This window comes from Talpa europaea (assembly GCF_964194135.1).
Source record: "Talpa europaea genome assembly, chromosome: 8".
Lineage (NCBI taxonomy): Eukaryota > Metazoa > Chordata > Mammalia > Eulipotyphla > Talpidae > Talpa > Talpa europaea.
In genome coordinates, this window is record NC_140075.1 from 117,103,168 (window position 1) to 117,118,957 (window position 15,790).

The 15,790-nt window shown below is 42.2% G+C and overlaps 1 protein-coding gene across 1 annotated transcript in view; it reads right to left on the reverse strand.

Moving 5' to 3' along the window:
• Positions 1-840: 840 nt before the first annotated feature.
• VRK1 (VRK serine/threonine kinase 1) overlaps positions 841-15,790 on the reverse strand; it is a gene marked incomplete at both ends in the record, with an annotated part of 42,344 nt that continues 27,394 nt past the window's right edge. The window contains 3 exons of the mRNA XM_084240677.1: positions 841-872; positions 4,008-4,079; positions 5,250-5,337. Coding sequence (XP_084096803.1) covers positions 841-872; positions 4,008-4,079; positions 5,250-5,337 — 192 coding nt within the window. The remainder of the gene's footprint in view (positions 873-4,007; positions 4,080-5,249; positions 5,338-15,790) is intronic.

Genomic DNA, 15,790 nt, shown 5'->3' on the forward strand with positions numbered 1-15,790 from the left:
TCATAAATGTTTTGATTCCAAGCTTAGGGTCCCTAAGGCAATAAAATAAGCCCACATCTTAAAATGTTTAATCCCTAACATCCTCAGATGGTTGACTTACCATCCAAATATTATGTAATATAAAAAAATGAAACCTGTAAGAAAAATAATCTGTGAGCAGACAAGAAGCGGCATCTATACAACTAGTTTACAGGACCTTCCTCACAGGGAGGTCAGTCTTTTAAAATCTTTGCTCTGCCATCACTTGATAATGTGTCACCTTCCTCTTACCACACAGCTAGCGTGATGACATGGCTCTTCTGTAATGTACCTTTAATGTCTATTTTCTCTCTCATGGATATACGTATTCACTTTGTCTTTCACAATCCTTTCCCTTTTTTGTACTCTCATTTCATACAGCAGGTGTTTAATAATGCTGTGGTACTGAACCAAATCAACACAAATCAAACCTTATCGCAACAACAAATCATGTGCTTCTATCGAGCAAAAAGAGACTTTATTTTCAGCTTTGTATATCCTTAAAAGTAGGGGCAGGGTCAAACATCCTTCTACACGCGCAGAAACACACAACCCTCAGAAAGTGCATATCATCATGATTTCTCATGTACTCCAGAGCTTCACACACATACAGTAGGAGGCTCAAAGACTAATTTCCAGATTTTGGAATTTTATAAATTAGCCCTTAATAAATTGTACAAAGTATTTATTTTAATTTTAAAAAGTTTAGCTTTCAAAGACACAGGTACTTCATTATTCTCCCTACCCCACAAGACTCACATGAAAATAAGACACTAAAAATAGAAAAAGTCAAATGAAAGAAAGAAACTGGTTCGCACAGCATTATTTCTGGACTCTCTTTCTGGTTTTTGAACCTTGAAGAGAAAACAAAGAAATCAGAATCATTAAATTACAAAAGCAAAACACAAATGTATTTCCATATACAGTCACTGTTAATTAAAAATCTAATAGACTATGATGATCTGTGGAAATGAAAAGGTGTAACTGTTAATAACCTGAAAATCTAAGAAATTATGTTAATTTTTTAATATGCCAAAAATATGCCAACAAAGTCTATCTTCTAATCTTAAGTTAGATCTTTCACTGGTAAAACATATCCAATTCACACCTGCACTGAAATATTTCTCTCAAAACATCTTACTGTATGATTTAGAACATTAGCTCCTAATGTAAATGCAACAAGATAAGCATTCGATCCTGGGGGGAGAGCCAAGGTGGTTATGCATGATATGAAATGCAAGGAATTTCATTCTAAATTGTGTTGCTTTTTGAAGCCTGTTACCCCTACTCTGGGCAGGAGAACAGTGGGCTATTCCAAAACTCAGTGTCTTTTTGCACAGGGATTTAAAGCCTTCCAGAAAAGCATCCCATCCATCCCACGCTGCGGTACAGGTACCTGGGACAGCTCCTTCCCAACTCCTCTGGGCTAGAATGCTGCAAGGACTCTGCAGGGAAACTTGGGGATGGCCTCAGCAAGGAGACTTAGTTGTAGTTCCCTGTTCCACCCCAGCCCTGAGCACAGCAGGGAGCAGGAGCCTGAGGGCTGGTCTCAAGTGCCAGGCACTGGTGAGCGCCCCTCCCCAGCCACACACCCTCTCTGCCAGGGAAGAGGCTCCAGCCCCTCCATGTCCATCAGCAGAGGCGCTACCAACAAAGAGATCGATGCTCCTTTTCTGAAATGCACAAAACGTGCTTTGAATCTAGGGCAAAATATCTACCACACACATCGTCTAATAATAAAGTTTCTAAAGGTTTTCTGATTACAGGTTTATTTAGTTACTTAACTGGAAGATCAGTTTGAACATTAGTGCTATTTTTCCAAGCTCTAGTTCCTATTCAGTTCCCATACACTTTCAATTATAGGAAACTTTAAACTTAAATGAATATATATTTTTTTCTGTCATTCATAATGCACGGCCTATTTAAGGTTTAAACTTCTGAGTTTTTCTTCAATTTTTGTGAAATAGTCTTCTTTGTAAAATATTCCATGACAGATTTTAATTTCTAATTTCAAAAATTTTGAAATTAATTTTGCATAGTGAATGTGATTCTCATGAAATTGCCATACTCAGATATCACAAAACTTAGGCCAATAATCAACACTATAGTTTCTCTCCCCTTCAATTTTGACTCTACAGTCACATTATAAGCCACCAAGAATGATCACGGCACAACAATGGTCACTGATGCCCTAATGCGACACATTCATCTTAAATACCATTGCTGCTTGTCCCCTTCAAGGTAGATTTAAAGTTTTTCATTGCAGCTGAAAATGCTCTCACTACCTGGAATTTATTACAGAATCAGTCTAAAGCAACTCAGACCTCACCGCATGTACTGATTCAGTATTTCTCCTAATATTCAATTCTGATTGTTGCAGAAAAATCTGTTTTCTCTTCTCATCTCTTTAAAACGTATACCCATCTCCATGGTACATAACTACTAGTAAAAGGTATAGTCAAAGACAAACGTGTAAATTTTAATGTTTGAAAATACACACGTCTTGAATACTGCACTGTGATTTATAGTGCTGAAGGAAAACAAGTAGGTAATTTCTTTACAGATCGACCTTAAAGATCTCTTTCTTGACTAGGCCACAGATACTCAGGAGGTGAACAGATCATAATTTCCTGAAAGAAAATCCCTCAGAGTGGTCCAAAATCCAAGGTACTTCCAAGTACGAGAGTAGATTGTTGGCTGTGTCCATCTTACGAACAGTAGGGAAAGGTACACTAGCCATATGGATCATGACTACATTAACTAATTTTTAGTACAATTTTGAAATATTGGCATGGTTTTGAAATGCTAGAATATGTGAGTTTTATTTAAGGCTTATCTTTTTTTTGGGGGGGGGGAATTACTTGCAGCAAATAACCAAATTTTCTCAATTGGTAAAAATTATGCCTTGCATAAAAATAAAAGGATTAGAGGCCTCTGTTCTTCTTGAAAACCACCCGTCACCCCCGCTCTTTCTTTGAGAAAACCTACACAATACACATTTTGAAAGCTTTCAGAATATGTTCTTACACAATAGACCCCCAACTAGTCAAAATGAGTTTAGGTGTATCAAGAAAATTATACACGTTTTTAAAATGGTCTAAATAGATATTAAAGGAAAGTTGCTCCCATTTTGCTAGGCACAGCATTCTGAAAGATCACACAGTGAGAAAAATCTCTTACCATATTGTAAACCATAAATTGTGTTTGAAAATAAAATTGTTAATGAAGAAACTGACATTTCTAAAGCTGCTGTTAGAGGTAACCATTCTTGAAACACGTTTATGTCACACAATCTTAAAGCTCTGAAACAGAATTCACTGAATTATATATTTCTTTATAAAAAATTTAAATGTGATCAAGTGCCTCCTCCTTCAAGTTACTTTAAACCTGATATATACAAATATATACATTTTTACTTGTCCATGCAAAATCAGGCAACATTTCCCTCATTTATGAAGAATTAGATAGTAAAATACCTTACCTAGCCTTATACTTTGGGGGAAACAATGAATCACAATTGGAAAATAAACAGCGTTTAAATCAAGCGATAGTTCATAGGAATGAAGTTAGAATTTGAGCTTTCTTCATCTTTTTTATATTAAAAAACCCTCAATCCTTTTTAAATTAGCGATGGGGTCTATTCTTTTGTCATTAACAAAAACACTAGTTACATAGTCTCACAGAAAACTATCAGCATAAAGACCTTTTATTAAATTTTAGGTATAAACCCTATTTTTCATGATTATAGTCGACTTAAAGTCACTTATACACCAAAACCCCTCTGCTGTTCCTAAGCAAGACCAGGCAGCGAATGCCCACAGGCAGCAGAGGGAGACGCGACTATGACTGCGCTTTGGTTGAAACCAGTATCAACTTCACTGCAATAACGCCGAAGCTGACAATGCCAGTTTTATAATTGAAGGGATTTTTTTTCAATAAGAATTATTACTCTATCTTTAAAAATGTTCCTTAATTTCGCTGCCACTCACTGTCACAGCTGCTGCTGCCAGCCTCTGGCTGAGACATGCCTCGACGTCCTGCTCCGGGAGCCTCCTCACTGCCTAATAAGGAAACGAACAAGACAGGGATGGGGAGGCGGTGGGGGTGGGAGGCGGGAGTGGAGAAGAAAGGAGGGCCACTGCTACACCTTCAGCTCCTGACTGAAGTGATAACCCCTCTTCAGATACCCCAGGATTCCTGGCGTGAACTCAGGAAAACCTATGAATGTCCTAGCCAGACTCCACAGCAAAAACGTGCTAATAAACACGAAAATGCATCTTGCTCAAAGTCCAGCTTCTGCTCTCCACAGAAATGCATGGGGCCGCATCAACGGAAGCGCAACATCTCGCTGGCCTGACTCGACAGGGCTTTCACGTGCTAGTGACATTTTAGCAAAAATAAACCTTTGCTATGAAAAAAAATCAAACATTTCATCAGTACCTACCAAATAACAAGATGCAAGCAGATAAACAGGAGCGACTCAGAGAGAAAGGCACTGTTCCGCACAGACCCTCCTCAGCGAGCACAGTCAGCCAACTCTCACGAAACCACACACACCTGTCCTGTTGGGGACCAACCATGGGTGCGCCCACACACACAGGCTGGCCACTTCATTAACCAAAGTCCAACCAAGTGCCACCCCTTGCGAATGCTGCCTTTGTGGTGTCCTCTCTGAAACCACCCACACTGGACATGCCTTCAGCATCTAAGTACTGACTTTACACCCTGCTTTTCCCTTCAAGAGCTTTCAAAAGTAATGATTCCAGGCTTCGATGCCTCACTTCCCAACTGCCTGAGACAAAAGAGTTGGCAGAATTTACAGGGAACCCCAAACAGCCAGGGCCAGGGGACCCTGTCAGGGGTGATGGCCCTTGGTTGGCCCCTGACCCGCCACTCCCCAGCAGCCCCATCACATGGTTTATGTGTGGAGACAATGGCCCAAGAGGTCAAACTCTGCTCTCCAGGTCTACCCTGTCACATTGGCTGCCGTGCCCATGCGCAGGGTGCCGCCGGGTCCCTAGCTGCAGAATGAGAAGAGCTGCAGCCCCACATTGTGGCTCCTGTGCCCAGTCAAGAACAATGTGTGTTCAAAAGATTGGGGTGCACACCACAAGAGAGCTCCCCCTAATGTCCTCTGGGTGACAGCCCAGAGTCAGCCCCTTGGCTAGAGGAAAGGAAAGAATCTGTGTTTCTGCAAGGATGGAACTAATACACAAGACTGTTGGACTTACGAGTCTGCGTGGCCGCCTCTGTCTGCGCATCCGAGCAATCCATATCTTCAACACTAGATTCGGCGTTGTCCTCCTTCTCTTTCTTTCGCTTTTTACACATAAAAAATTTAAAGAGAAACAGAGATGTGGTTTGACGGTCAAGTAAGTAAATACACAAACTTACTGGCCATTGGCTTATGCGTGAATCTGGGCACAACACAGCAAGAACACGTTCAACTTCAGGGTGATGATTACCAGGGGTGGGGGAGAGGCTCAAGGACCTGCTACATGATGGGTGGGTGTTCACGCCCCCGCAACTGTTGCACCTCACACAGCGCATCGCTGAAAGCCACAGATTACTCATCAGGACTGATTACACAGAGACGCTCTTAAAGCGGAGTATTTTCCACATTGGATATCACCCTCACTCAGGCCAAGGACACGTCTTCTCCCCATTTCACAGTGTTGGGGGACAGGGATCGACTTGATCAATGGGAAAATACATGCCTTGAAAGACTGGTGGTAAAACTCTATGAATCAGTAATGGCAAACTACTAATACACGTCTTCTTTTGGTGTATTTCTTATTACAATTTTAAGACGGTCATAGACAGTACTGTAACGTTAGAACTTAAAAGTATGTGGCTTTCCTAAAATCTCAGAAACAGGATGGGTTTTCCACCCGTCTCTGAGGCCTTTCCTATTTTCACAGAGGTTCCTAGCTGAGCGGTGCTCGGAGTTAATGCTTATGTCCCACCACCATCCATTCTTCCCAAGTATTCATTCGGTTCCTTTTTATTACTTTCCACCACTATAACATTTTCTAACTAGTCAATCCCATGTAAAGTTTAAAGTGCTCACCATTGCTACATGTGGGTGAAACTACAGGATATTAACTATAGAGTTAGAATGTGGTGTTTTCATAGCACTTTATCCCAAACAGTCTCAAATACAGATGTGTTAAAATCCAAATTATGACTCAAAGCTTCTCCAGCTTGCTGAACTAAGCTGTATCATTTAGGAAATTATCTGATCCTTCCCAAATTTCAGAGACTGCAATGTAACAACATCCTTTCTCACAATTAGAATGAAGCTCAACTCGCTGGAGACCGCTGCCCAGGTAGCAACCGTGAGAGCACCATCTCTACCAGCAGCACATCACCCTTCCCTAGTGGCAAACGTGGCCGCTGTTCCACAGAGAACCATGTGGGAAAGTTCTATTTGAATCCTATATCTTAGAGCCTCTAAACGGTCACAACTGTAATTATCTATGTACTACAATTCTACTGTTTCCAAACAGCCTTACGGTGGCTGTGGCAAGATGAGAACTCAGAGAACCTGCCATGTTCTGAAAGAAAATCCTTCACATATACAAAAACGACAACTTGACTAACCTTAAGAAACTTTCAAAGGCACTCACTGACAGACCTGTGCAGGGCCTACTGCTGTACGAGTGGCTGTAACTTCGTGTAACTGATGAGGGAAGGGGAGAGTGCCTTACATCTTTCTTTCCCAAAGTGTTGCTTCATGATTACCATCTAAACCCTGCTGGGCTGAACAGATTGGTTCGATAATTACATACAATAACTGCAGTGGGCAGGTAACCCTCAGCTGGCACAGGGCAGCTCCCCTGTGAGAACTTCCATATGCAAACTGCACTGATGGAGTGCATTAGGTACATCTTTCCTGCCGGTGCACAGGCCTGATTAACGCCAGCCAAGACTCCAAGGTTAGCATGTCAGCAGATTTGTGATGCATTAGGCAGGAATAAACACAGACACTTTTGTTCGTTCGGACCAAAATTAAGGAGGAATATTTCAGAACTATATTGCTTTCCCATACAGGAGCGAATGCATTTTCCAGTTTCAGGAGGGCAGATTTTTAAATGCTCATTATAAAGAGAGCTATCCAATACATTCTACCCCAGAACCTAGTACATTCATCTTGTTTTCAAGCTTATTTAATAAAAAGGAGCTTTCTTAATCTCCAGGCAGGTAAATTACACAGGAATGAAAATCAGACAGTATTCAACCAACAAAAGAAACACCTGTGTTTTAAGCAGCATGCTTTGCGTAAAGCGCTGAATTTCATTAATCGGCACTTCAGCTGGTGTCTCTGGCCTGACTCCTGCAGCCTGTGGTAAACTGGAGAGGAGAGGCCAACGGTCCATGTACTGGGCCCAGTTTTAAAAAATAAAATAGGGCCTCCCTGCTGGTGCAGGTGGTTGAGGGCCGCACTGTGAAGTTGTCCGCAGCCTCTGCAGCGCAGGTTCGATCCTGGCCGGATGGTGAGAATCCCACATGGCGCAGCAGACCTCTCCTGTCTCACCCGCTGCTCCCCTCAGCAGTGTATTTCGTCAGTCTGCCTGTTCTGTTCCCCACTCTGTCTCTGGTGAATCCTCTCACCCTCCTGCGCATCTGGCCTGTACCCCGGTTCTTGTATAAAAATTTTAAAAAATAAAATCTTTTAAAAATAATTTAAAAAAAACCCAAGTTTAATAGATCTTAAGTATGTTACTCACTTTATAAGGCAACGAGTAGAATTTCAAACTATTTCTTGCCAGCTTTGCTCCTGATTACCTGTAAACACCTCATTTGGTTATTTGTCAACATCCAAGCCTTCACATGGTGCATACTGTGGATCTGCAAACCCACCCCAATCTCACTGTGCTGATCCCTGATCCTGTCACATTCCACGCCGGGTCTCACGGGCCTTTATTTACATTTATAAATGAAAACAAAGTATCGCATGACACACAGAATAACTTATAAAATAAACAGGATTGGGTTTTCTTTTAGTTCAGCATGGCCAAAAGATGCTCCAAAGTTCAGGTTTCTGTCCAAGGGCGTGTAGTACGCACACACTACGGAGGTGTTCAGAGACACCAGGCTGTACTTGACGATGTGCACTCTCTCACTTCCGGTTCAGAAACAGGAAGGTAAATCAGCTAGACCCACCTGGACTGGTAACTCACCAATAGTCCAAACCCTGACTGGAGACCAGTACAGACTTAAAGCTGTTCTAGTGGGCGAGCCTGCAGGTGGCAAGGCAGGCAGGCCGGGGTGGTGGGGCCTCCCAGCCCCCAGTGACTCTTTATGCTTCTCTCTCTGAGTTGTCTTACAGTCTCGCCTCTTCTGTAGTCACTCGTCCTCTTATCTCTGAGTGACGCCGCCCTTATATCCCTGGCCTCTAGGCTCAGGTGTACACACTTATGCATGCCCGCACCTATACCCCAAGTGTCCACAATCAGGCATACGTGCCCCAAGCCCATGCAACCAAGCGCCTTCTGCATCAACACGATTAAGACTGCAGGTGACAGCCACAGAGGCTCGCGGTGCAAAAAGCCTGACCGATCCATTTACCCTACAGTTGTTTTAATGGAAAAGGAATAAAAATCTTCAGAAGCAAAACGTGAAGACTGATTCTTTGCTTCCCAAGTGAAGCATTAAATGACCACCTCTAAATGCTTTCAACAGCCTCTAAGACAGCCCATCAGATGCACAGCCATATCAGAGGAGACGGTGAGAACAGTGACTGTTGTAGGTTTTATCCCCCCTTATTACAAAGGTCATAAATATTCATAATAGAAACTTAAGATTATGGCACCAAAATCTTTAAATATTTGATACTGCATGTGTCAAAGAACAAAACTCTAAATGCAAATACATAACTGCATTCATCACTATTTTGTCCTATTTTATTTACTTGACCAAGGCCACCTGAAATCACCATTCAAATGGACACAATTTTCAAATTATTATGTTCTTTTTTAGTTAAAAAAAGATTGGCCATATCTTCTACAAAGATAAAACAACTGTGTTTTATTTACTACAATATTCAAGAGATGAGAGGATTTAGTTAAATTCACTATACACACACAAACTGGAACAGAAGAGAAGATTCCGCACAGGCCCAGTGTTTCCCAGCTGGTGATGCTGAAATTTACTAGAATTCAGAGCTCTTTATTCTTCCCACAATACTCTTTCCACAAACGAGCCGCCCCCCAGCTGTAAGCCTCTGGCCTGAGGGGTGTCTGTGCAACCAGCTGGAAAGGGCTCTCCCCAAAGCACCAGAATCCACCCTGCACCCCTGCCACGAGGCTCCCTGGGGGCAGGCGCTAGGCTCTGCGTGGTGATTTACACAAGTATCGCTGGATCTGCACCTGGCCAGCAGCTAGTGCGATGATAGGAGATGACTTCTCACTTTACCCAAGCCTCTCAAAACCGCGCAGGGTTTAAAGGGACACACACAACAGCTATGTTTTGGGAAAAAGAAGGCAAAGTGAGGCATCATCAGAAGACGGGACGTGAGCTGAGAAATGAGTGACTTAAACAGAGTCTTAATTGGGAGAATCCAAAAATATTCTTCTGGCGTGCATTAAGTTGATTTATTTTCAATGAGTCTCAGCAATAAAGGCTGAAGTAACACCAAGTATTGCGATCTCCGCCCACGACAACACCGGGCACATCCCAGAGGGGAAGACTCCCGCGCGGTTACCAAGTTCTGGGTGCCTGGCACGAGACAGGCTGCACGCTCAGGTTGAAAAAGAAAAAGAAAAAAAGACACTGAAATAGATGAAGCCAAAAGAATAGCTTTAGTTTTCATAAAGACATTAAACACGCACAACTTAAATTTCTAAACCCCTGTCCATGTGTAAGGGCAGGAAGGGGCACGGGGCAGGTTTTCTATGATCCCAGCAGACCGGGTAAGGAGGAGTCCTGGAGCCCTCAATGGCTTTTCAGGCTTTTATTGGGATTTACCAGGTACACGGCAGGCAGGGGTGCTGGGGGACCGGGAGGTTGGCAGGCCTCCCAGCCCCCAGCAAGTCTTCACTCTTTCTGGGCTCTCTCTCGCGGTTCTCTGCTCCTGCTTCTACTGGCGTCCCCGTGAAGCCACCCTTAAAAGCCCAGTCTCAGCCCAGATGAATCCCGTCTACATGTGCCCACACCCTACTCCAGGTGCCCGCCATCAGGCATGCATTCGGGACCGCAGGGTTCCGTCATCTATCCTAATGGTGGGAGGGCTGAAAAGCCTGATACTTTTTACCTTACTCTACACCATGCAAGCCCCATCAGAGACCATTTCTGGCCCATAACTGAGTCTTCTTCAGTCTACATCCCATGCACGCCCCACGCGCAATTTCATTCTGTGAGTCTCAACGCATCTGTAATGGGACCCAAGCGTGATTTTCACTCCATTTTGTTTGTTGTTGCTGTTACTGTTTGTTTGCTTAAATGTAGCTCTCTCCTGTAAACACTTGCAGCTATCTACTCTGGAGTAGGAAGAGGAAGTACAAATCAAGTCATTTTTCTAATTACAACAGGTTTGACAGAAAGACACAAAAGAGAAGGTCTCAGTACATGACTCACACTAAGTTTGGAATGCACACGTCCTTCAGCAGACCAGCTACCCGGCCCTTTCAACACCAGGAAGAAATGACCATAAATATCTGAAAATGGGGACAGAAAAAAAAAACCACTACTAGCTCATGAGTGTGCCAATGATGACGGTGTGCGCTGTTAATCTAGCCCTTGAACCACCACAGGTTCTTGTCCACGAAGCTGTAAAAAGGAATTCGCAGATTTTTTTGGTAAGTAATCAGAGAGAAACAAACTTTAAGAAAGTAAAGAAAGAAAGTAAAGGAAGAAAGTAAGGACTCCCAGATGCGCTGTACTTGGGAGAGGCAAGGAAGCTGTTGTGGGCCGGTGTCTAGGGGTATTTAAACCTTTTTCTCAGAGTTTACCTTCCGTATCCAAGGTCTTATTCTCTCAGTTTTACTATTTTTGTTTGGAACTCCTGGGATATCTGACCTCATCTCTGGAGTATGTTTTGGTTAGCACCTCTTAGAACTTACTGTCCTTATCTCAAGAAGCCTCTTACCCTCTCCCGAAGTCCCAGCCTGCACTGTATCTGAAGCTGCCCAGTGAACACTCACTTGCCCTAGGACTGACCAAATGAGTCACTGCAGGCTCTGACAGCATGCAGATGCGCAGAGAGAACTGCTCCTTGCTCCACAGGTGACACATTTTGTAGCAAAAGCACTGCTTTCCCAAAGCAGGCCTAATGTGGCTGGGGTTTGGCCTACTGAGGAACTGGAGTGAGAGCTGCCTTAGAGCCCTACTGTTGCTGCCCTGCCAGGAAAAACACTCAGTAAATGAGCTGAAACAGGCAGCCCTAATCACAGGCTTGCCAACTGCACTGTCCTGGACTTCACTTCCTGTGAAGTATGGCAATCATAGTCTGGAAAGATCTCCTAACAGATCTTTTGCAAACAGTAAACCTGACTTCAACTTACCAGCAACGGCAGACTCTCATGATTCTAATGTCATTCGTATCACAAGGACCATGAAGTTTCAACGTGATCAAACGTGCAGTCACTTAACAAGCTGAAAATTGTTTCTTGAGATCCAATAAAACTAAGGCCCGGAAAACTAGTCTGTCGCTGTATGCGTCTATGTCGGAACTAATACCTCTTCATTCATCTTTCCCTCTATAGGCTCCACGACCTGCCCCATTAAAGTCAAAACTTTTTAGCAAAGTTAAGGTGCTTCAATGACAATTTATGGGGAGTGGCAAATGGGTAGCTAGTTGTTTTGAATTCCTTTAATATTTTATGCCTAAAATCACTAGATGCTTTTCAAGTATCTTGAATTCCTCTGAGGAAAAAAGCTCTAGAAATACATAATAGGCTCTTCCAGGTGGCGCAAGGGGTTGAGTACAAGCACTGTGGAACTGACCATAGCCTCTGCAGCACGAGTTTGATCCACAGCCGGCCAAGCAGCTGACCCACATGGCGCAGCAGACCTCTCCTGTCTCCCCACTGCTCCCCTCGGCAGTGGATTTAGCAAAAATCTGCTTGTTCTGTTCCCACCCTGGTGAATCCTCTCACCCCAGTCACCTCTGGCCTGTAACCCAGTTCTTGTATGCATAAATAAATCAATCTTTGGGGAAAAAAACAGAAATACATAATAATAATAAGGACGCACGGGCCTGGACAACTCACCTGATCTTTTCTGAACTTCAATGCTACCAAGTGTGAACAGATGCTGCAAAGCACTGACAGAACACAGAGCACTCACCAATGCTCAGTGATAACCTGAAGCTCACAGGGCTGAGATCCTATCACCAACAGGGAGCACCAAGGAGTCCCCACGGAATTCTCAGAATAAGAATTAAAAGCTCACGATCCTGGAGCTATAACACTGCAAAGTAGAAAAGCTGATATTTATTAAGATAAATATTTCAATGAAAACCAAACTCTATATCCATACTGGTGGAAAAAATAAATGAGCTCAAGACACACATGAATAAGGTTCTTAGGGAATGACACAAGTTCACTGAAGTCCCCCTAAGAACAGACTCCCAACCTCCACTATACGATTTATATGCAGTCAGAAGATGTGTTTAGTCTCTACACAGAGAGAGACGACTACGAACATGACTAAGACGGACTAAAGAACACCTAACATGATATGGGAATGCCACACTCATGGGTCAGAAATGAATCTTGTAAAGGTAACAGTTTTTCCACAAGTGATGGGAAGTCAATGCAATCTCAATCAAAATTCCAAAACTATTTTTGTGCAAATTATTAAGTTGATTCTAAAAGGTATAGGCAGAGCAGACCTCTTCTGACTCGCCCACTGCTCCCCTCAGCAGTGTATTTCAGTCAATCCTCCTGTTCTGCTCCCCACTCTGTCTACAGTGAATGCTCTCACCCGCCTGGCCTATACCCCAGTTCTTATATGCATAAATAAATAAATCTTAAAAAAATAAAATAAAAGGTATATGTAAAGTCAAAGGCCCCAGAACATCAAGGACAATCTTGAAGAACAAAGTCGAGGGACCTGCATGCAGACATCATCATGAGGTCAGTAGTTCCACCTCTGCGGCACTGGCACGGAATGGTGAGCAGCCCCATCACGCAGAACAGAGCCCCCAGAACACACCGAACCCCATGTGGCTTTCTGAGAGACAATTCATGCTCTGCAGACAGTACAGTCTTTTCAAGAAACCTATTCAGATCCACTAGACATCCAAAGACTGACTCACACCACACTCAAGTCAGTTTCTATTATATACTGTAGACTTAACAGAACTATCTCTGTGACCTTGATGTAGACAACTTTCTGAAACTAGAATACAAAAAGCACTCTAACCACTAATAAAAGGACTGAATGAAGAATATTAAAATGAAGAACTTCTGTTCATCAAAACATACCAAATTAAGAAAGTGAAAAGGTGATCTACTGGCTGGAAGGTTTATAAGAACTGTTGACGTGCAGTACATATAATGCATATATACAAGGTAATGGATGGACTCTGGCAAACTAAAAGAAAATAGGCAACACTATTTTTTTAATGAACAAAGACTTGAAATGCACCTCACAAACATAATCAAGACTGATGGGCATATGAAAGGTACTTAAAATCATAAAGTACCAGTACGCATCCTCCAAAATAGGTCAAATTAAATATAATGCGAGAGCTAGTGTCAGTGAGAAACTGTAAGTTGATGGTACTGTGACCTGAGGTAGCTGTTCTGTAAAACTACTTGGTAGAATCCACTAAAACTGAACAACATGATCCCTGTGTCCCAATAATTCTACTATGCATTACCCATTCCATAAGAAATGTTTCCTCAAAGGCATTAAAATAATGTTGTTAAATAATATTACTGCAGTCATCAAGAACTGGAAACAGTTCAAACAGTTCAAACACTCATCAATAGGAGAAAGCACAAATGATGATGATGTGGTTACACAATGGAGTACTATGCAGCGATGAAAAACAAAAAGCCCCTGCCACACACAACCATGTAGAAATTCAGACACACAAATGAAACACCGACACAGACGAATACTTATTGTTTGGTGCTACTACTATTCATTTTTTTAATGGAAAACTATGGTGTTGGAACTCAAAATACCAATTACTCTTAATGAGGACATAATGACCGAGGGGAGGGCATAAGAGAGATTTCTAGGATGCTCTCCACATGTTGGTCTAGATAAATTAAGTGCATATGTTCACTGCGTAAACCTCAATTCCACATTTACTGTTGCTCCTTTCTGTACATATATCAAAATCTCACTTAAAAATTTAGGGAGGAAAGGCCACTCCACAAAATCCAGCAATATGAGACAAGATTCAAAATAAAGGCTCAACAAGGAGGCACCCATGGTAAAGAACCTTGTAACCACTGAATCTGCTTACTGCACAACTAAGGCCAACCTACAGTTAGAAAACAGAAAATGTATTGACTTCAACAGCATATACTATATAATGAAAATACTCTCTACTACTACTCTACCATGATAAAATGGCTCGATAGATTTTCACCAAATTTAGAGGGTGCATGGGCTACATGGTATAAACTGTGTTCCGAGTGAGGCTCAGTCACCTCAGGGACGGGAAGCCACCCACAGAGCTGATGCAGGCCGCCGCCTTGCCCTGGAAAGCCCTTGCTCTCATTCAGTCCTCTGAACCTTGTTCCTGACTGAGTGCCAGCAGGGATTTATCTAACAATGGTTAATGATTTTTCAAAAAAATTCCAGAAATACCAACTAACTAGTATTACTTTAAAAAAATGGAGGTGGAGAGAAGGGTATGTGCACACCATTCACAGGGGGATATACATGCTGTCTAGAAGTGAAGACTGAAACACAAAGCTCCGGGTCACATCCTAAGCCTACACAACGAGTATCCAAGGATGGGCCCCAAGAGAATCTAATAAACAGTCCTTTTTGTTGGTTTGAGCAAAACCCTACAAGAAAATAGCTAATGGAGGTATTAATGTCCTTTTACCTTGCTGAGTTCTTTCCAGTAAATTAAGCTGTTCTAACCTAGATGGGACAGGGTGGAATTCTTTAAGGATGGAACTACATGGTATTGATCTTTGTAGCCCCAGAGAGCTAGCCTAGACCAGGTGCATAAATTAGACCTTAAACATAATTGCTGGATACTAATTTAAGAGTAGACCCTGAATCCAATAACTGTTGGGCTATGCAGCCAGATTCTAATGGAAGCATTCAGTTCAAATCAACAAAGAAAATCTTTGGCTATGTACTTTATAAGGACACGTTAATGTTTAGTCTCTTTCTTCTTCAGCTTCTTGTCATTCCAAAATTATGTGCCTGAAATAAAACGATGAGGCTACAAAGGCTGAAGACATTTCCAAGTGGGTAAATTCATATTTCACTCTAGCTTCCAAGTACACTATACCATAATTGAGCATGGCTATTAAAAAAAAAAAAAATGGATGAAAAACGTGTTTCATTCCATTGTTCATCAATTCGTATAGGTTTTACCATAATGGCTATGTCTCAGGAATGTAAAGAGAAATTTATATTGAATTGATTCCAAAAAGAGATCTGAGCCTGATAAACATGAAGAGCATATACTATTTTAAAAAGTTTTTAAAAAGTATGACAAAGGAAAAGAGGAAGCAATATGCTAATTAAGGACTGATATAGTTTCTATGGCTAAGCATCAGGTTCCTGGGAATAAAAGCAAGATATGTACCTCAATTATATATCCCTGCTAAAAAGGGGGTAATCGTAG